The sequence below is a fragment of the Carassius gibelio genome, chromosome A13, assembly GCF_023724105.1.
Source record: "Carassius gibelio isolate Cgi1373 ecotype wild population from Czech Republic chromosome A13, carGib1.2-hapl.c, whole genome shotgun sequence".
In the NCBI taxonomy this organism is placed as follows: Eukaryota; Metazoa; Chordata; class Actinopteri; order Cypriniformes; family Cyprinidae; genus Carassius; species Carassius gibelio.
This window is the reverse complement of record NC_068383.1, coordinates 21002014-21024587: the sequence shown is the minus strand read 5'-3', so window position 1 is coordinate 21024587 and position 22574 is coordinate 21002014. Positions and strand designations below refer to the sequence as shown.

Here is a 22574-nt window from a genome sequence, read left to right as displayed (position 1 = left end):
GACGCCCGTGATGTGGAGGGGCGGCTGCCGTCCGTGAGGGAGCGGAGGAGTCGGTTTTGATATTGATTTGTGCTGCGCTGTTTTGTCTTTATTTTGTCTTTTGTGTTTATTTTGTAATTAAAGTTTGATTTGATTGTCCGCCGGTTCCCGCCTCCTTCTTCCCGATGATTATGAATGTTTAATTTGCTACACTGGGTGTGTCAAAAATGTCAGTCCAATTGGCAGCAACGTGTATACAGACCCTGCGGTATTAAAGAAACAGCTCGCACAATGCAGTTAACATCCAGTGTTTGGAATAACGGCGTTTAAAAGAACGGCGTTAGGCAACTACGTTATTTTTTCAGTAACGCGGTAATCTAACTAATTATTTTTCCCGTCGTTACAGTGCTGTTAACGTTACTGAACGTTAAATGTGGTGCATTACTATGCATTGATTTAATAAACTATGCAATCCGAACGCACCCCTGGCTCACACAGCGAGTGAGCAGGTGGGTTAATGACGAGATAAGCGATTATGATTGGCTAAGGCAGAGTCATGTGTTTCATGGTAGCCAATCAGAGCCAGTGTTTTTGCATACATGCCGGCACACACAGCAGCGCCAGCGGCACCAAAAATACACACACATACACACACACACAACAGCTACACAGAGATTCGCAGCAGCAGAAATGGCGAGTCAGGAGCAATCCAATGAAAAGTTGGCATTTTCAAGGTGGAGATATAAGCACTACTTCAAATTCATTGTGGTCAAAGGCAAGAACGTGCATGTAATGTGTATGTAATGTAATGTAATGTGGCCAAAAACACTTACAAAGATAATACTTGAAGTTCAGGATAAAACTCTTGCTGTCTGTTGACGTGCAATAAATATCGAAAGTTATGTACGAACACCTGTCTGTTCTACTCATTTCAACTGACTTGTGAAAACTGCAAAAAAAAAAAAAAAGTACAAATTCTCTGACATAAAGCAACTTTTTTTTTTTTTTTTTTTTTTTTTTTTTTACGGTAACGCAAATAGTTACTTTCCCTGGTAACTAGTTACTTTTATTACAGAGTAATTCAGTTACTTACTCAGTTACTTTTTGGAACAAGTAGTGAGTAAATAACTAATTACTTTTTTAAAGTAACATTCCCAACAGTGTTAACATCAAAATAAATTCACAAGAGAAAGTGCATTAGCATGCTGGGCTCATATTCTGGACTGTTCTGCTTGTCTATAAGTACAATTTTATTAATGGTAAAATTATTAATAATGTTATTAATATTAATAGTATTAGTATTAATTGTACTTAATGTCAATGTCCCCCAAAGTCACTGTTTGAGTACAATAAGTCACATTAGGTACTTTAGAATGTCAAAAACATGCCTTGAACTAAGCACTGATTGTATTTCTTTATACTTGAGTCAAGTTCAAAATGAAGGCACACCATTCCATTGTGAATGTATGGAGCTGTGTGAACCCCAGCAAGCTGAAAAGTGTTTGTCTCACTTTTTTTTTCAATAGCTGGTGATCAGCATCAGGTGCAGGCAGGTTTAATACAATTATTGTTAGAATATTATGGTATAATTAAGTTTGGGGGGATTAAATAGATATAGGCCTACAAGATCATCCTATATAAGTTTGTTGTATAAAATATTTTTGCTTTTGGTTACATGTATTTGTGAATTGCAGGGTATTTGTGAGAAAATTTGATACGGTTAGCTAAATAATAAAGCTAAATAAAAATGACAGGATCAGTCCGTCAGTTGTTGTGCTCTCTGGCTTGTTTCTCTCTACACTCTGCAGCTTTCCATGCTTCACTTTTTTCTTTTCAAAGATGTGGTGAAACCTGACCTGTGCTGAAATGTGGTTTTCATGACACTTTAACAGCTCTACTTTCAAGGTGCAGTGCTTAACATCTTGCATATGATTTCACAGAGACAGCAATGCTCTGAAATGTTGTTTGTCTGGAAACCACACATTGAATATTTTTGTTCTGAAGCGCTCAAAGACACAACATCAATATACTGTATATACTGTCACAGACTGTCTCTGAACTGTCTGTCTCCTCTCACAGTCTCAGAAGACTCCTCCTCCCCCTCACATCCCGGTTTAGATCTCTAATCAGCCTTTCATGAGTTGGCCTGTCATCTGCTGTTTATTTTATTTTATGCAAATAAGGATTTATGCAGACACACCATAAAATTGAAATTAACGAGGCATCGCTCAAACTCTCTTATCGGAGGGTTTAGTGACTAATTTTCATAGAGGGTGAGCAGAGGCGTTGACAGCAGAATAGCAGGGGGAATGAAGGCACAGGTGGAGGTCATGGTGCCTTGATTTGCAAAAATGTGTATAATAATAATAATTATGATTTTAGTTAAAGGTGTACCATAAAATAAAATAAAAAGATGCTTACAGGCTTCCTAGTTCATGTCACACATACAGTATTTTTACTTATAGAACTTGTCAGTTGAACTGATTTGACCTAAGTTATTTCAATAATTTAGGGTGAGGTTAGGGTTAGGGTCAGGCTAGGATTCAGACAAGATACATTTCAGACGAAAGTGATATTATGGATAGAATGCTCATATTTTTTGCAAGCAATAGTCTGAAGTTGCAAATGTTTAATGTTGGATTTGTTTCTTACAAACACTGAGCTTGTCACTTCACTTAATGTTAATTGATGGAATAGAGTCTTATGGATTTTTATCAGCTGTTTAGACCTTCGTTCATATGGCACCCATTCACTGCAGAGGATCAAGTGATGTAATACTGAATTTCCCCAGGTCTGTTCTCATGAAGAAACAAACTCATCTAGACCTTTTATGGCCTGAGGGGGAGGAAATGTTCAGCAGTTTTTTTTTTTTTACTAAAATACAAAATGCTGATAGGCTTCCCAGTTTATGTGCAGGGCTTCTTTCAGTCATTCAGCATTTGAGCTATCCTTTCCTAAAAAAAAAAAAAAAGAAGAAAAAAAAAAGAAAAATCACAAATGAGAAAATAAATAAATAATCAAAATCCAAATAACCCTATATGGTGATATTGAAAGTACCCATATTATGTTAATTAACATTATTTAAAACACTATGAAAATAACATTAACATTATTTAAAAAAAAAAAAAAAAAACTAAACAAATAAAAACATAATTTTTCTCATACTGTACATTGCTGCAAACCTTCTGCCTGAAATGCTGTAGTTTAGTTATACAGTTGGTAAAGAAAAAAATCACCCCCTTTAAATCACATTGTGTTGCTTTGCAGCCTGAAATGAAGTTTGACACAGTTTTTGTAATCAGCTGTTTTTACTCAGTGCAACTTATAACATCCAAGTGAAAGATATAACACCAACATGTCAGAATAATAATAATAAATAATAAAAATAAAACAGAATCACTGTGTTGGAAAAAGTACAGCACCCCTTGTGTCAGTATTTTGTTGAACAACCTTTTGCTTTAATTACAACCTTTAGTCTGTTGGGATTTTTCTCTGTCTCTACTAACTTTGCACATCTATACTTTGCAATATGTGCCCACTCTTCTGTGCAGAACTGTTCAAGTTCAGTTAAATTTGATGGTGAGCGTTTGTGCAATCTTCAAGTCGAGTTTCAGTGGGGTTTAAAGGGATAGTTCACCCAAAAAGGTGAAAAAATTATGTTATTAATAACTCACCCTCATGACGTTCCAAACCAGTGAGACCTCCGTTCATCTTTAGAACACAGTTTAAGATGTTTTAGATTTAGTCCGGGAGCTCTCAGTCCCTATTTTTGTATTTTTGATGCTTCAAAAAATTCTAACTGACCCTCTGATGTCACATGGACTACTTTGATGATGTTTTTCTTACCTTTCTGGACATGGACAGTATACCGTACACACAGTTTCAATGGAGGGACTGAGAGCTCTCGGACTAAATCTAAAATATCTTAAACTGTGTTTCGAAGATCAACTTAGGTCTCACGGGTTTGGAACGACATGAGTGTTAGTTATTAATAACGCAATTTTCCTTTTTGGGTGAACTAACCCTTTAAGTCTGGGCTCTGACAAGGCACATTCATATTTTTCTCCTTTAACCTGTGTGCTCAGTTTTGCTGTGTGCTTTGAGTCATTGTCATGTTGGAAGGTTATAACCTTCTTCCCATTGACAACTTCCTGGCAGAGGGCAGCATATTTTCCTCAAGAATTTGACAGTTTTTTGCCCCATCCATGTCTCCTCCAATCCTGACAAGTGTCCCAGTCCCTGCTGCAGAGAAACACTCCCATTAAAGAACATTACCACCTCCATACTTTACTGCAGGAGTTGTGTTATTAAGATGGTGAGCTGTACTGGATTTCCATCAGAGGTGTAGTTTGGTTTTGAGGCCAAAAACTACATTTTAGTCTCATTTGCCTCTGAATCTTCAAAGTGCATTTAGACAAAGCTCAGTCTGAATGCATGTGGCCTTGAGAACTGGCTCTGTTCTTTCAAGCCTCTTATTACAAGCCACATTTGTGGAGAATTTGTGATATTGCTGTCACATTCACACAATGATCACCCTTTGTCACAAATTTCTGCAGCTGCTTCAGAGAGAGATTCAGAGTTGCTGTAGGTCTCTTGGTCGCCTCTCTGACCAGTTTCTTCCCGACTCTTTCATCAGTTTGGAGCGCCATCCTGATCCAGGGAGGGTCTGTGTTGTACCAAATACCATCCACTTCTTAATAATAGACTTCACTGTGCTTTTGAAATGTGTGCCTTTTTATTTTTTATTTTTTTTTAATGTGTTTCTTGACTTGTGCCTGTCCAACTGTAATTTTATCCCTGAGATCTTTTGATGAATGTCCATAGTTGATTGTTTGTTTCAGTTGGACTAAAGAGGACTGAAATGCTCCAGGAAACTCTTTTCATGCTGCGCTAATCAAAATGACCACAGATGAAAGTCAAAATGTCTGTGATTTTTATTTCTTTCTGACATGTTGGTGTTATATCTTTCACTTGGTTGTTATAACTTGCACTGAGTAAATACAGCAAATAAAATAAAATAAAATACTGTGTCCATCTTCATTTCAGGCTGCAGAGCAACAAAATGGAATTATTTTAAAGGGAGGTGATTATGTGTATGTGTGTTAGTGTGTGTGTGCATGTACTGTATATATACAGTTTTTGTCATATACTCTCAATCTTTGAAACACTTACAGCTTTCTGAGAGCGCATGCCTTTAATGAATCAGTTCCAAGGACACATTTTATTAAACTGTAAATTATTTTTACACAATGCATCACAAAGGTTGCTATTTACTAAATACACTGGGGAGCAGAAAAACAGTATGTCGTGAGAACTAAAATAAGACAGCAGATGTGCTTCTCAATTAGTGGGTGCCGGTTTCACCTGCATTAGCTTTCCATTGTGTAGGTGAGGTCAGGGTTTGTTGTTTATAGAGGCTTTGGTTTTACCAGGCTAGTTATCACACCCAGTCAGTTGCTATGAGAACTGCTGTAGCAATAATACTTCAGCAAATAAATGATCATGTCTCATAGGCATTAACAAATATGCAATTATGCTGTATGGGTCGATAGCAAACAGAGATAAGATGGCATAAATAACATTAATGACACTGTTGCCTGGAAGTTCCAGACTGTTAGTCTAATGGCAACAAAGACCTGTGTGACCGGCACTGTGTTCTGTCCTGCTGTAATCACTAACTGGAGAGATGGGTCCATCATGCCAGTCTCAGCTGTATGATTACCCTGCGGCCTTCAATAACTGCAGGCGAGCACCAGCTCTCTGTGCACAGCACCATGATTCAGACAGAGAAACAGATGGTGTTAAATTGAAAATGGCTAATACATATAATCAATAATTTTTTTCTTTTAATAATTATTCTTACTTTTAATGCTCCTTTTTGGGAGGTTTAAAACAGTTTTGAGATGCTATGGAAGTTTTTTTTTTATTATTACTTTTCGAGTTGTTTGTCTTGACAACATATAATTATTTTAGAGAGATTATGGTCATAAGAATAATTTCTAAGCATTAAAATATACATTTTAACCTATGAAAAAGTTGAAAATATTCAAGTAACTTCTATTAATTATCAGGGCTGGATATCACACTTTTGAAATACCCTGATATTTCCAGCAGTGTTGTTATTTAGTTAAAATGCAAGCTTGGTTTCTGTGATCGTGTTTAAATGCACTACGTTCCATTTGGTTCAGCATCTTTAAATGTTTTTAAAGAAGTCTCCAATGTTGCATTTCTTCAATTGGGAAAACAACAACAACAACAAAAACACTGATTGATACTCTTCAATGAAAAAAAGACCAATGACATTTCAGTATGGAAATTTTACGATGACATCACCGTTGGTTAGAATTTTGAATAACAGACTTGAGACTGAAATGAAAAAGACTGAATTCATCTTAGTCTGCATGTGAAGTAGTTTGGGCTCAGTTTAAATGGCATATTAAATGTTCAGGGTTTTAACTAAACCTGAACCACATTGTATACCTGAAAGCAATACAGCACCACTATAGCAGAGGATGAATCCAAGACAGATGCTCATTTCACATTTTATAAAAATATAAATCAATATTGGGCATTATGCAGCACTGTTAGTTTGCACTATACTGCCAAGAATCAATAGAAATGTTAATTATCTGGTTGCCTAACCCAAAATGTGACTGATAACAATGCACCTCAAAGCACTAATCTAATATCAGTGAATTATAGGTTTTGAAATGGTTTTATGTATCGATAAACACTAATAACACTCACAATCCCATCAGACTCATATCCTGTATGATGAGATGGAGCTGAAACCACAGGATGTTGTGGCTGATAATCAAAGGCCATCCACTGTTCCAGCTCAACAAAGATGACACACATGAAGCTTTTTACAAACAAAATAGATTTTATTCTGCTAGATACAAATCGCAAGGACTTCATTTACAGGCTGACAAGCTTGCTGTCATTTACTCAAAAGATATGAGGTGACGCGAATAGGCCAGTACATCAGTGTGTGCATTATTAACATCCCTGATTGTCAAAAAAAGAAAAACAAAGAGACCGTCAAGGCAAATCACTGTCTAGAAAGAGAGCTCATCAGATGGCCCCACGAGAACAATGACTGACCGAACCAGATACAATAAAGTCTTATATAATAAATGTACATATGAAATAAAATCAGATGCTGCTCAGATTGATCTAGATGTACTTGTTTAACCAGTGAGTGAAATCAAAATGGTGTAAATAAAACAATTCTGTCAGTCTTTTAGAGCAAAATGACAAAAATCTGTCATCACTCCAACCATAATAATTACAATATTTTTAAGAATTACACAGGCCACAGGCAGAGCATGTCACTGTGGTTTTCGGGGCTGGGCAGCAATATAGAGAGCCATTAAACAGTAGAGGGTGCCGCCAATCGTCAAGCCCATCGTGGTCCTATACAGCATCTTGTCCATGACTCCACGCTTCAGGTGAACCGGTGCTCCATCAGATTTCTGTAATAGGTCACAGTGTTAAACACAAAAAATTGATTTTATAGAATACAATCAGTTTATATATTTATCAGAGGTTGCGTTACACTTTAACATGGTCAGTCATTTTGATGGACAGGGTCGTAAATTTTTTGTCAATCTATTATTATTGGTCTTTTTAATTTTCATATTTGAATCATAACACATTTAATTGCTCAATCCCAGATCATTGAGGTGCTGGCAAAATGATTCATTCTACGGCTGGACTGACAATAACGATTCATTGTTTTCGCTCAATCTTCTTTTGGATAAAACGATATTGCTGAACATCACTTGTAGTGTGCCTCCCATCCAATAATTGCAGTAAGCTTTGTGTTTTGTTAATTTTGATATAAAACACATTTCATGTAACGTTACATTTGCCTCAGGAAAGACATTCATTATCCATAATCTCATAAAAAATCGAGACGAGCGTTTTGCTAAACGCAGGCACTATATTACATTATATTTTCTTATATTTAGTAAACTGTTAGTGATCTCATTTATTGATTTAATAAACCTATCATGAAAACAAGTTATGACAACCACCTTTAAAGGTTTATATGATTATCGTAAATGTAAAATGTAATGTTTTCATAACGATACATTTTTAAGTATTGATTATTATAACTAAAACAAAAAACAAAACAAAAAACAAAACAAAAAACATTAGACCTAGCTTCACAAATCGCTTAACGTTAATGCAACAGTTTTGTAGTACGAATTTTTGCTGTCAGCAGAGGGATAGCAACAGTAAGATGAATGTTGAAATTTTCCCGTATTTTGGATGTGTAACTCGAGAAATTTCCCTTATTTTCAATGTTGACTTAAACTAAATAAAGTAAATATTCAGATGTTATGGTCTCCGTGGTCGCGCCTCCAAGCAGGAAAGTGGTGGAAAGTTAATCCATTCTCATTATATTTCGCATGGCGATAATGTGATGTGCTATTACACCCCACAATACAGCAACGGTTTACCATGCTTGAAATATATTTTTAATTAATCAAATTAAGACACGCGGCTGAGAGCGAGTATGTCTAAACACTGCGCAGTAGTCCGAGTAACAGTTAAGGAGGCCATCAACATGGCGGCCATGCCAAGTAATGACGACACGACGCCCAAGCCATATTCAATGACACATCTGCTCTTTTACAATGAACCTGAATGTGGCTTTTCCAATTACAATTTAGAGTCTGAATTTATAATATTAGCTGTACTGTTTTGAGTCTTCTGTTTTTAACTCGGGTGTTGCAAAATGTGACACTGTTTTGGGATGTTTTCGATGCAAGTGTTCATAAAGTTTTGGCTCATATCCAGGTTTCAAATAAAAAAAGAAATTAGTCGAAGGGGATGGAATAGCTTTTCTGTAATGAAATATCTAAATCACTGGGTCATGAAAAATGTGCATATGAAAAATCACAGTGCAACACCTGGAAAATCTTCTGCAGCTCAGGAACTTTGTTGATTCCCATGTAGTGTGCCACGGAGCCGGACTCTGAAACCACCTTGGTTGGTACCGCAAAGATCATGGGAGGAGCTTGAGAGGGAACTGTGGCCTTCAGCCCCTGTCAGGACACACACAACGACGGATGATCCTCAGAGACATTACGACACCAAAAAATGACTATTGGCATTATTCACTAATCTTAACATCAATCCAAACCCCTATGATGGCATCTTCTTCATCTAAACACAAAGGGACAAAATTACACCGCTCTACACCCCACAAAGGTCACTCACAGTGAACCATATCCCAAGATTACCATGTAGTCTACAAATCTGTATAAACTCATATCAGAAACCCAAAAAATATTCAATTAATCCTCTATCCTATATATTATATCCTATATAACAGTCTTATAGCTGCATGAGGTTTGCTGAAAATGTTTGCTTGCCTGTTTGATAGAAGAATAAGAGCATACAAGAAAACAATGAAAGGCATATTATATATATATATATATATATATATATATATATATATATATATATATATATATATATATTTTTTTTTATCCAAGTCACGGACTGAAGAGATGAGATCATGATAAAGAACTGAAGGAAAACACATTTTTAGAAGGGAATGGAACAGATATTTTAACTCTACAGCTGTCCTTGACATTAAACAAATAGACCTTGACTTTTAATTAATGTTATTTGGGATAATTTCTGTTCATGCTAAAACAGTTGTTTCTTTTCAACAGCTGGTTCCCAGGACCTCAGAGGAACTGTGTTTTAAGGAGCTATAAAATCCTGCTGAGGCCGTACTGTAGCTCTGGCGTTCGTCGTTAATGACTAACGTAGACTACATACCTTTCAATCCAAGACAACGCTTTACAGTAACCAAAGGTAGTCGTGAGTGTTTATAATATCAGCCCAGTATAAAGCCAGCTTTGCGCAGTGACCGAGTGTATGTGAAGGTCACTCCAGATTCTCGTTTCTCACGGAACAGCGGCGGGAGGTTTGAGTAACGTTACCTGCGGGCTGTAGGCGGACGCTGCTGTGGCTCCCGTTAACTTGCCAGTGACTCCGCTGACCTTATAATACATTTTGGTTAATAATACTTTGTCAGACAGCAGACAGGATCGCGTCCCACAACCTGCTCTCTGTGCCTGAGTGTGAAAGGACCCCGTCTGAAATTACGTCACTTAGCAGCCCGATTCTTGCCCGATTAAAAAAAGCGTCAAATTAGCGTTATTAAATTATTTATATATGTGTGTATGTGTGTGTGACCAGTAAATTGTAAATCGTAATATTTCCCAGCAATAATACTGCTTTACTGTAAACCTGTTCAAGGTTTTTTTTTTTTCCTTTGGGATTTATGACTATAATGTCTGATTAACATTATTCAGAAACACAAATTAGACTTTTTAATACGATTTTAGATTTTTTTTTCTTTTTGTCTACTCTTAATATGTCTGCTCTCAAAAAGAAAGAAAATAATAATAATAATATAGTGTGCGTGCGTGTGTGTGTGTGTGTGTGTGTGTCAAGTTTACGTAACATTGAGCTTATTATAAAATAGTTTTTTGTGTTTATTTGGTAATGCAAAAAATAAAAATAAAATAAAAATAAAACACACATCAGTAATTATTTTTTTACTCTTTTATTAATATCAAGTTCAAGAATTTTGTCAAGACCTGCTTTAGCTAACACAGAGGCAAATTGTAGTTTATTCAAAATAGACTTTCTATTTAAAAATAATAATACTAATAATAATACATTGAAAGCTTACAGTACTAGTGAATGTATAAAAAAGAGGGGAACAAATAGCCAAACTGTAGTTAGACTTCACAGGTGGATTTCAAACACTCTTCTAACTAAACATTATAATGGGGGTATAAAAATCCCTACAAAAAGCTCAAGCCATGTGTGATGTGCCCAAGCTATCATATCCGTGATACACAGGATCATAATGCACAACTGTTTTAAATATAATAAAATAAGATTCATAAAAAGAGCTCGAGTTAAATATAAAGAGAATGGCATAAAAAAGTAAAACGGATCACATCCTACTAACAAACTGAGAGATCTGTTGGTTTCAGAGATGTTATTATCTACATTCATGGCTTTTAACTGTCGTGAGCTTTTCATTAGAGCACTGATGTATTTGCATGTAAAGTATATAGGATCCCTTATATATCTACCATGATTAATGAAGCAGACAAGAGAGAAGCAGTAGGATGAAAGTGTATTAAGAACCAATGAGTGGCAGCTGACACCTGCGGTCTGCAATTAATTTAAAGGATTTTGCTTATTTTCACTTTCACATTAATTTCTGGGTGTTGTTGTGTGTACATGTGAGCCAAGGGAGTCTTTGTCTGAAGTGATCTGAAGGCACACTGGAGAGCAGCTCAGCACGATCTCTTCAGGAGGTTTAATTAATGAGGAGGGAAATCTTAGCACATTTTGGTCTGACACATTTTGCTTCCTGTAACCCAAAAAGAGAATGCATCTATTTCCAATCACACAAACTTCTGATTATTAATTCACAAAGGAATGGGCTGCAGTTGGTGACTGCTTTGAGGAATATGAATAAAGATGACTATAAATAATGAGAATCTGGTAATTACAGAGAAGAGATGAACCGGACCTTGCACAATAGGAATTATTCTTAGAAAAGGTGAAAGGTTGTCACTCAGTTCTTCAAACAGGCAGCTTGTCTCTCTCTGATGTCAATGTTTATTTTTATTTTTATTAAATTCCTTAGGATGGGACATTTTGTACACGATAGAAAATACATCTTTAAAAATCATATTATATAACATTATTGATGGTTTTTGCCTGCTGGCCCCCTTTAACATGAATAAAGTATAAGACATTTGAACCAAATATGTGTCCTGAAGTACACTTCTGCAGTTAAACATTTATTAAATAAAATATTTCGACATAATATATATATTTAAAAAGGAAATTAATGAATAAATAAAATAAATAAAAAAAAAGAAAATAATGATGCATGAATAATCATTATTGCACTGTAACATATATATATATATATATATATATATATATATATATATATATATATATATATATATATATATATATATATATAATAAAATAAAATAATAAAATAAATTGTACCATGTCATATTTTTATTGTTTATGTATTATTTATTTTTATGTATTGATGCATATATTAGATGGACATTGGACTTATGTTTACCATACAGTAAAAAAAAATAAATGTTGCAAAATGATGCAGATCTCTAATATGCAGTATGTTTTCTTTTAAACTGAAACTGAAACTCACTTCATCTCTATGATCTAATTATTTATACCTGTAACAGAGTAGCATATTCAGTGAGGAAAGGTGTAAGATAGGACTTGAAAGTATTCATCTGTAACTGACTGAATGCTGAAAAGTGAATATCATGTACCATAATGAACCTGGTGGTTGGAGGAAGGGGGTTGAAAACATAACAGAGATTTGTGGTATCAGCTAAAGCAGGTAATTTCAGAGGTGGAGCAAGTTATTAAAACAAACCCTTTTCTGAATCTGGAGTGCACCAACAAAATACACAGGGTCAATTTTCATGTTGAGTTTCTTAAATGTTGATTTTAAAATTTGTCTTACAATTTAAACAGGTCAAGATTAGTGACGTTATTTAACATCAAATAACAGTTTTGTTATAATTTTACACACTTTTTTCTCTCTAGCAGAAGCCCTCCCAGGATGCACTTGGAGAAATGTGTAAAGACAAAAACACAGATAACAGCACATTCTCTGAATGTTCATTTAAGAGCATTAAGGAACATAAGGGCCACAACAAAATAGAGACAGCAATGAGTCGGGGAGAAGTGGGTGGCATGGGTGACTCCATGGGAGGAGATGGCCTTGAGGTAGCAGTGGCACTAAAGATCTCCAGAACCTTCCGTGGACTTACAGAGAGCTTTCTGTGAAACCCCAGAAGGTGCACGAGCCTCAAGGCATCTCGCTCCTGTATGAAAACCGGCAAGGCAGTAGAGGACATTCAGAGGGAGAGGATTCGGGGAGAACTCTACATGCTCTGCTTGGTGTCATCCAAAGCACCCAACTCTCCATGACAGCACTCTCTCTCCATGGCCCGTTATGTTCCTCTCAGCATAGCTGCCCACACAGCACTCACTTTATCCTTGTAATTTTCAGTCTATTCCGCTCATTATGTCCCACTACCTCTGGAGGTTTGCTGTCACACTGAATTGGGTCTACACAACAATTTAGCCTGGAAAGAGTATTCAGAGTGATTTAAATTCATGTTTTTGTAATCTATTGTCAGTAAAAAAAAGAGGCTCTAAATATTTTACATACTGGAAAAAAGTGGTACTGCTTTAAAACTTCATTCCTTATAAATGAAGGCATCATCAGAGAGAAAGGTTCCTGGGTGACAAGATGATTAAATTATTTCTCTCATATCTGCTTGCCAACACTGTGGGCTGCTTAAGTGGCATTCAAAAGCTAAATCCTTTGGAGGATGCCACATGTATAGGGCTAAGCGCAGATCTCTATGAGAGCGAGTCTTTTCAAGGCCTCGGAAAGTTTCCCTCCAGCAGTGTGTACCTGTCAAGGACACCTGGCCTCTGTGATACCGTCACCATGGCAGCCTCCTCCAGCCCCTTGAGTAACAGATACAACACATACTGGAGCTCCGCGGAGCTGAGAGAGTCTGTTCTGGAGATGAATGTGGCAGATGGAAATGCCTAGGGAGATCTGTGCACTAGCCATCGATTTCTCTAGTAGAAAGCCTAGATTTGAGTCCCGTTAATTTTTATAGCTAAACCTACCGGGAGGTTTTGACTCAGAGTTAGTTGAGGAACTCGGCAGACAGGCTTTGGGTGTAGCGAGCCGAGCGGAACTTGAGTTCATGGTAGCACTGCACAAAGCTGTGGTAGATGAAGGTGATCGGTAGAGCAAGCAGCACTATACCGCTCACGACGCACAGGCCACCAAGCACACGTCCTGGCACAGTGATGGGGTACATGTCTCCATAGCCGACAGTGGTCATGGAGATAATAACCCACCAGCAGGCGGCAGGAATGCTAGCGTATTCCTCGTTCCCAGACTCCAGATCCAAGCCGTGCTCTAGAAGTTGCGCCAGCGCGCCGAATATGGCCATGGCCACGCAAATGAAGACCAGGAGCATGACCATCTCACGGTAGCAGCGCCTCAACGTTAACCCCAAAGTCTGGAGCCCTAGGAAGTGACGCGCTAGCTTGATGACCCAGAAGATTCGCATCATGCGCAGCACGCGTAGCGTCACACCAGCCCTCTGCAGCTGCGAGTTTTCTCCAGTCAGAACCGTCATGGTGACAGAGATGTAATAGGGGGTAATGGCCAGCAGGTCTATGATGTTCAGCGGACGTCGCACAAACTCACACTTGTCTCGGGACACAATGAAGCGCACGATGCACTCTGCCGTGAACCATCCGATGCACACCGCCTCAATGATCCTGGACAGGTGCGCGGTGATGGAGAAAGAACAGAAAGAAAGTTTGAGAGAAAAAGAATGGGAAAAGGAACATGTTGATCCATAATAGAAAATTGAGAGTAGTCTCATTAACCACATCAGATGTTAAGTTCAATGTGCCTTACATCATTTTGTGATAATTCAAAGCCATTTTAAAGCTTTTACTGAGACTCATCATCTTGTTTGCTAAGCTATTGAATGCTTTTCCTCATTGCTACAGCTGCTCGCACACAGATCCTTTGAAAAGCCAACTGAAATTTTCAGAGGCAAAATGTACTATGGTAAAATGATAGCAATGGCTTAAGGAAAGAACCTACATCCTTCAGTATTATGCTTCTATTCATGAATGCAAAATTGCTCCTAAAGCTTTAAAAATGGCTTAGAATTAATGAACTTATGAAATTACACTAGCAAATAAATAAATAGGAAGCTTTTTCATTGTCATGTGATCCAAATGACCATTGACAAATTCTAATTGAATTGCTAATTGGAACAAATGCACAGTAAATGTTTATTTTCATTATATCTTACATGAAATAGAACTATTGCTGTCTTGAAGTATTTTGAAATGCACTCTGCAATTTAATCCATGCAACTGTTTGGAATCCCATAAGGCCCAGCAACACCGTTTATGGAGTAATGCCAATATTGATCACATTATTTGTATTCCTCTCAGAGTCTAATGATGACAGTAATGATGCCTGATGAAAGCCAGATAGGGAAAATGGATTGAAGAATATTTACAGAATGCCAATAATTGTTAGTGGCTGAGTGGAAAAACAAACAAAACAAACAACAACAACAAAAAAACACTATTGTTAAAAAAAATTGTCAATGCTAATTTTCTTTATATGTTTTGGCATTTTGTTAAAAGGGTTGCTGGGTCTTAAAGGGTTGTATAAATAACTCAATTAACTAAAATAAATAAAGGCAAACCATTCCAGTTCAGAGCCCTGTCATTTTCTCTTCATTTTAAAAACAAAATCAATAGAATTTCAAATTTGATTCTGAAGGTGAGATTAGAATTTGTGAGCTGAGAATTGGTGGAACAGCGATCTGGCAAAAGATAGCAAAGTTTATTTATCTTAAGTTCTTTAAGTTTATTTATCTTAAGTTCTTAAAAAAAAAAAAAAAAAAAAAAACAAGTCATTGGTTCTCAACCACTCAAATTGGACATAAATACTGTTTTTCCATTTTAAACAATTTGGGATTTGGTCTTTTATCAACATCGGTTACACCAAGATGACTGGTGTAGCCTATTTCTGCACCTGTTTCTAAACTCCAAATTTATGCAGAAATGTCTCATTTTAAATCAAGTGGAGTGGAACTTCAGTTTATATGCAAAAACTGCCTGATGCTTAAGTGTCAGATGTGCTTTTCTGACAGAAGTCAACTTTGAGCTGGAATAGAAGCAAACCAGAGGAAAAATGAAGACATCTAAAGTTGTCCCCAAAGACATCATCACTCATACAAATGACAGCTGACACGCATACTAAAAAACAAACCTGATTTTTCAGCAACATAGACCATGTTATATTTTTACACACAAACACACAAAGGATGGAAATTTGCTCCTCAGGTACCAGTACCTTCAGAACAGTCCGTGTGGCAGTTATGAATATGAAAAACACAGAGGTTAAAAAGGATATAATAAAAAACAAACAAACAAACAAACAAACAAAAAAACTAGGAAATTGCTAATAAACTAGTGGTCAGTGGTTGTTTCTAACAATGTTTGTTGCAGGTTTCTAACCAACTAAATAACTAGTGGCATCAGTATTTGACTCACCTTTTGCCCATTTACTTATTAGTCTTACTGTATATTTTCTTTAAATGCCCTTAAATTGGGTCAGAAACACAGCCAAGCTTAAATAATGTCAAAAAGCTGACATGTTTTGCTGTTTAGAATCTGACACTTTATTAGAAGATAGTCCACCATTCCTCCATATGATCTACATGGCTCTCAACCTTCATTCAGCACCTTGGAGAGAGATTGCTCTTCCTCCCTCAAAATAGTGCGCTTTCCAACTTCGCTTCGGCTTTTAGCTACACACTGTTACAAATCTCACAATCAGTGAAAAGTGTGGAGCTCTTAACTTTGAGATGCTCAAGTAGGCTATTTGTTAACTAGACTATGAAACTTTATGACTTATTGTCAGGCTGAAAGAGAAAAGACAAACATTTAGGAAAAAGGACAACATGACAATATACACGATACAGAAGACTGTAGACAAGTGTGGCTGCAGATGCGTGTTTTATATATATAGGCATTGCTTTACAAGAAACAGGGGCACATACACACATGATGTGTTCTTGTATTAAAACAACTGGACAAACAGCTTGCATTAAAACTGATGAGATGTGTTTTTAAAGGTAGAATTGATTTTGACTGCTCATGGTGTGAGACACCACGCATTGGACAAAGACATCATCTGACTTCTTTTAAGCCTTAATCAATTAAAAATAGTGCATCTTTGACGAATGTGATTACTTTCACTGTTTTTCCCCCTCAGCATCCCATGCCATGAACGTTACCTTTATAGCACTCTGTACTGTGTTAATTATTTCGGGGCTTGGGGTGATGTTTCAAAAAGGTTATTTATTTATTATTTTTCTTGTCATGAGATATATTCAGTAGTAAAGTTATTTATAAGTGGAGTAGCATTTGGCTAGTCATGTGATTTCAACATGTCAACCCCATGAGGAAACCCTCTCCATGTTGACAAAAATAAAACAGCTGTCATTAGGCTTCTCTATTGCATGTGAGTGTTAATCACATATTTATTTAAAAAAATAAAAGTTATTTTTTTCATGTCTAGAATTTTATTAAGAGTTAAAGAGTTAAAATTAAGTGTTTTTTTATTTATTTTTTTATATATACACAATTTAAAAACGGGATGAGACATATGCAAGCAGTTTAATTTTTGCTGCCTGGCGTCTAACCGTGTTTTGTTTATTTATTTTTTTTTTAACACAAGAACGCATCCTGTGTCAACGACCCCTGTGAGGATGTTTTTACAGCTGTATTTCTCACCAAAAGGTTAGGAAGTTTATACAAGAAAGAAAACATAAATACCCGGATGGATGCTCTAAAGAGTCTGTGTACCTGTGCTCTTCCACTGTGTTGCTCTCGGCAGTTTTCCAGTCAGGAAGAGTGCTTGCGCAAAGTATTACCATGGACACAATGACAAAAATCACCGACACGGACGCCAAAATTTGCGCGGCCAGAGAGGAGGAGGGCTCCTCGAAAGTCCTGCGCATTCGCTCCAGACACTTTGAGTACCGCTTCCCGTTTGACGACGCATCAGTCCTTGTATCATTGGCCGTTTTGTGGTGCTCCTCGGTAAAGTGAGTGTACGTGTCCGACATGCGTTCGTCGAGTCTCCGCTGGCAGCAGAACTCCAAATGAGAGCTTTCCAGACCCCAGTAAATCATCTCGTTGTAAAACGACAGCTCGCACATATGCGGGACAAAGCGCAGTTTGCCGTACTTCACGTACAGCATAATGAAGCCGAAGGCTTCTGAATGTCTGTCAAAGAAGAACTCATTCCTCTCTCTATCGTAATCATCGCACACTTCCAGCACTTCTCTCTCCGAGGCGCAACTGTGGAGACGACTCACTCTCCTCAAAGGGAAATCCTTGATTACGTCCTCTGGAAAAGCGTACTTGGTGCCACCCACGTTTATGATACAGACGCTTTTGCCAAACTTCATTTTTGCGAACTTTTAATTCCCAGAGTGCATATGGAAGTCATATTTGGTAGCGTCAAATACTCCCAGCATTAGCTTCAAAGTTCACGCTTCACCCTTCTTCAAGTGTCCACCACGCGTCGTGGAAAGCAGCTGGAGAAAACGCCGTCTCTCTGGGCATTCTCGGTTTGGATAAAACTTGCGCGCTCGCGGTGCGCTTGTACCTGTGCGGCGGCTGCGCCCTGCCAATCTGTACTCCACGCACGCGGCATCACGAGGGCACTTCGGTTTTCGCGATGCACCGAACCAACCTGCGAGTGAGGCACCGGGCGCGAACAGTGAGGTTATGCGTGCGCGCACACGCATGCGCGCACACATAGCTTCAGAAGTAGGCTACTCTCATGTCTCTTCTCTAGATATTCTGTTTTCCACAGATTTCAGGAGTCACATTTGTTTAGTATATTTAAAAGTTTCTTTTAATGTTGTTTGTGTTTTACATTTAATTCAGTATAGTTTATTGTATGAATTTTATTGTTGAGTGTTATAGTCTACTTGATGTGTTGTGTGGGCAAAACTGATCTGTCCAACACACGCTCATGGCAGTTTGGGGATTTTTTATGTTTTGACAAATTGGTGCATGGCTAATTTGTATAAATTTGTAAACGATTTCATTCATACCTTTTCGTACGATCAGTCTACTTCCCACTTAGAATTATGTGTATGGGTGGATCTTCATGTTTACTTTAAAAAGTAAAAAATATAATAATCCGTTGTTGTACACATAAAATTGGACGAATTCATACACAGTCGCCACCTTGTACATGGTAACATTTTCTCATATGGCCACAGTTGCTAAAGAGACAACATCTTTGAGAATCAAAAGTCACCATGTGGCTAACAATTGTGTTTAAATAAGATCACTTCACAGTCTCAGACTTTATCGCTCAGATAGTTTGGTATATTACAATGATAATTTGTAAAGTCACCTTTTCTGGAACACTTTTATTAAATAGTGTAGTTGTATAGGCCTACTGCACATATTTGTTAACCTATTGCTGTGACATAAGCTACATGGGAAAAGCTGAAAATGATTTAACTCAAACAAACAGAAAGACAGACAGACTTGGCAAGTAGTTACTGAAGGCACACTGTCAATATTCCTCCCGCTAATGCCCTACTCCGTTCTTGCCATTAGTTCACTAGGAACTCACCAGGACGTGGCGCGCCCCCTTTACTTAGCATGTCTTAATCCATCTACTTCCACCGCTCTCACCACTGTTAACGGCATTGAAGAAAGAATTTATAGCAAGCTCCCCCCTCTGGAAGAGATGGTTGCTGTGGATCTGAGCCCTCCATCGGCACTGGGGCTGAAAGCTCATGTGCATCCATCTAAGCCCTGCAGGAATTCCTCAGCCCTGTCAAACAGGGCTTATTTAACATCTGGCCAGGCTGGCTCAGCGCTTCACACAATGGTGGTACTTCAAGTTTTCTAGGCCAAACATCTCTGCCGGAAACTTGAAGTTGCACTATGGACGAGCCGGCCAGAGTTCTGATGCCTTCAGAGAGATGTGCACAGTGACGGACCTGATTCTGCATGCTACTAAGGCCAATGCGCAGGTGATCGGCAAGGCTGTGGCCAATTTGATGGTGCTGGAGTGCCCCCACCTTTGGCTGAATTTGACAGAGATCAGTGATGCTGACAAGGTCGCCTTCCTATACTTGCCAGTCTCTCCTAAAGGACTATTTCACCCTGCCGTGAATGGGTTTGCCAAGTGGTTTACAGCGGCACAGAAGAAGTCATTACAGGCAGTGCGTCACTTCCTACTATCAATACACGGACTGTCCCTGGCCCAATACACTTTTATGAAGTGCATAGATTTGGCTCTTTTTCCTCTGATACAGGTCAGGCCAGGTCAGAACAGGAACTAATTGCTCACAGGTCACTGCTGCTTAGCCACCAGGACGCTTGTGTTGAGAAACAATTTTACCAAGAGCTCCTTGTCTCCCAGCCAGCGAGTGGTCTTTCTGGGGACAGTTATTGATTCTGCCTGAATGCAGGCATGGATTACACTCCCTGACTTTTCAGCGACTGGTGGCATTATTCAAATTAGGGACTCCACGTCCCCTCAGGGCTTTCCAGAGGTTGCTCGGCCTCATGTCATTCTCCTCTGGCATTCCTCTTGGCCTGCTCAACATGTGGCCCCTTCATTACTGGCTCAAAACCCATGTCTCGTCCCATGCTTGACACCTGGGATATTTTCATCCACTCACTGCCAGTGTTACTTTTAAAAGTAATGCATTACAATTTTCCATTGCTCCCTAAAAAAGTAACTAATTATGTTACTTAGTTAATTTTTATGAAAAAATAATGTTACATTAATTTTGTGTTACTTTCATGTTACTTTTTAAATATGAGCAGGGCTTGATTGTTTTTAATATAATAAGTTCTATTTACAGCAAATATCAAAATGTAAAGATGTAAAGAATAAACCTCAGGCTGAAGGAAACGTAAATGCATTTATGTACAGTAGAACACAGGACAAGAAGGTTCAACACTCTTCAGCAATTTAAAAAAACAAATCTACAGCAGCAAAGACACTAGTTAATAAAATGGGATTAGATACATTTGTGTTGTTTAACATATTTAATTATTGCAGGTTTGCATCATATTCTGAGTTTGCATTCTACTGTTTTAATTCATTTTTTTTTTGATGAATTAATGCGCATTCACATTTAGTCTACAACTACATCATGTTCACACAGTGGACACTACACCTCTGTACTTTCTACCAATATGCGGACAGGAGACTAGTAAGTCAGTAAATGGGAAAACAAAGTATCTGGAGTTACTTTTTTGAAAAAGTAACAGATATTTTCTTTTTAAATTAAAAAGTAGTACGTTACTTTATTAGTTTACTAGTAAAAAATAATCTGATTACATAACTTGCGTTAATTGTAAAGCGTTACCCCCAACACCGCTCACTACTGCATCAAAGCCATGGCCCCTTTGCAGATGCCTCCAACTTGGGTTAAGGAGCTCTGCATCGGGGCATGAGGGAATGTTTTAAGATTTCAAAATGTTGAATCTGTCCTGAAGAGATCTATGCGATATACTGCAGATGTATACAATAAAATCACTGAGCATCTATGCACAATATGAGAGGATAAGATCAATTAGCCTTCCTTAATGAAAATCCCTTGTATTTCTGTTTATGTTTCTTTCACAGATTAAATTTCATGAAAACAGAGCTGGACAGCAGAACTGATGCTCTGCTGTTAGGGTAAATAGAGCACATGGATCTGTTCTTAGTGTGTCATGATAGAGAGCAAAAACATTTCAATAAAAAATCTTTCATTTTCTTAATCATTTCATGTCATTCCAAACATGTGGAATACAAACGAATAAGTCTGGAATAATCATCCTTCTCTATGGTGACTTGGTGTCTCGGTCCTTGTTCCCTGCAATTGCGTGGAAAAAGAAATAAAGGGGTGAATAAATGATTAAATAATTTAACATTTTTGGCTAAACTGTCCTTTTAACTGTTCCTTTCTTATTATAATTTACTTCTTAGCTAAGCATTTAAGAAGTGCTTATAATTTTTTTTTCTTAAAAGAAAGGATCTTCATGGACATTCTTCATGAATAAATAAAACTAATGAAAAAATAATAATAATAATAATTAAAAAAAAATAAGACCTTGACTGTGTTGTCAAATTTCACAGCTGTATAATTTTATTTTATAATAATAAAAAAATAATTTTTATAAAAAAAAAAATAATAATATTTTTTTTTTTTTTTTTTTTTTTTTTTTTTTTACAATTTCAATGAACCCAGTGCTGTTCATAAATATTAGTTGCTCTCACCTCACAATAATGCTAATATTACTTTATTACCATTATCATCTATTACTGTAGATTTGAGCAGTTTGGCATGTTCTGGCCCTTTACATTACTTTCGGCATGCATTTAAACTATTTCATAATTAATATTCTAGCCTCATTTATTCGCATATGTCTGGGGTTCTCATGATGAAAGTACTTTGTAATTATTCATGCTGAGTTTTGAAATTGACTTTGTCCTCACATTCTCCAGATATTTTTGTAGTTGAGAGAAAAGCACAGGTCGCACTGAAATGTCCAGCAGAGGTTTAACCTCCTACAAGTCTGTTTTCAAAAGCCAAGAGCTTGACTTCATCTTAGCAATCAATAGGCTGTTCTTGAATAAAATAAAAAATTCAAATAGTTTTCATTTGGTATTGAAGCACAGTTTTTGCCAAAAAACAAACAGCAGTTGATACTGGTACTTTTTGGGTAATTGTTAGTTCTCAGCTTGCATCCATGAAGACATCTTTCAGTATCTTCCACAGGTTGTTACTGTGGGGTTAAGAGTCTGGCCCTATTTAGATAACTGTGGGTCCGTCTCCAGAGGGACAGCTGGAGTGGTGACATGTGGTGAGTCAGACTGGTGC

At 37.3% G+C, this 22574-nt stretch overlaps 2 protein-coding genes across 3 annotated transcripts; both read right to left on the bottom strand.

Moving 5' to 3' along the window:
* Window positions 1-6842: 6842 nt before the first annotated feature.
* LOC128026474 (cytochrome c oxidase subunit 7A-related protein, mitochondrial) lies at window positions 6843-10143 on the bottom strand. Its single transcript, XM_052613651.1, has 3 exons — window positions 9945-10143; window positions 8901-9035; window positions 6843-7454 (listed from the first exon to the last, which is right to left on the bottom strand). Exons 1-3 carry the CDS (start codon window positions 10014-10016, stop codon window positions 7311-7313), a joined length of 351 nt encoding a protein of 116 aa, XP_052469611.1. The 5' UTR covers window positions 10017-10143; the 3' UTR covers window positions 6843-7310.
* Window positions 10144-12056: 1913 nt separating this feature from the next.
* On the bottom strand, window positions 12057-18481 carry LOC128026632 (potassium voltage-gated channel subfamily G member 3-like). Of its 2 annotated transcripts, none has more exons than XM_052613876.1 (2): window positions 17494-18481; window positions 12057-14400 (listed from the first exon to the last, which is right to left on the bottom strand). In XM_052613876.1, exons 1-2 carry the CDS (start codon window positions 18129-18131, stop codon window positions 13755-13757), a joined length of 1284 nt encoding a protein of 427 aa, XP_052469836.1. In that variant the 5' UTR covers window positions 18132-18481; the 3' UTR covers window positions 12057-13754. The 2 variants fall into 2 exon arrangements, with proteins under 2 accessions (XP_052469836.1, XP_052469838.1); XM_052613878.1 differs by having other exon boundaries at window positions 17524-18481.
* Window positions 18482-22574: the final 4093 nt, after the last annotated feature.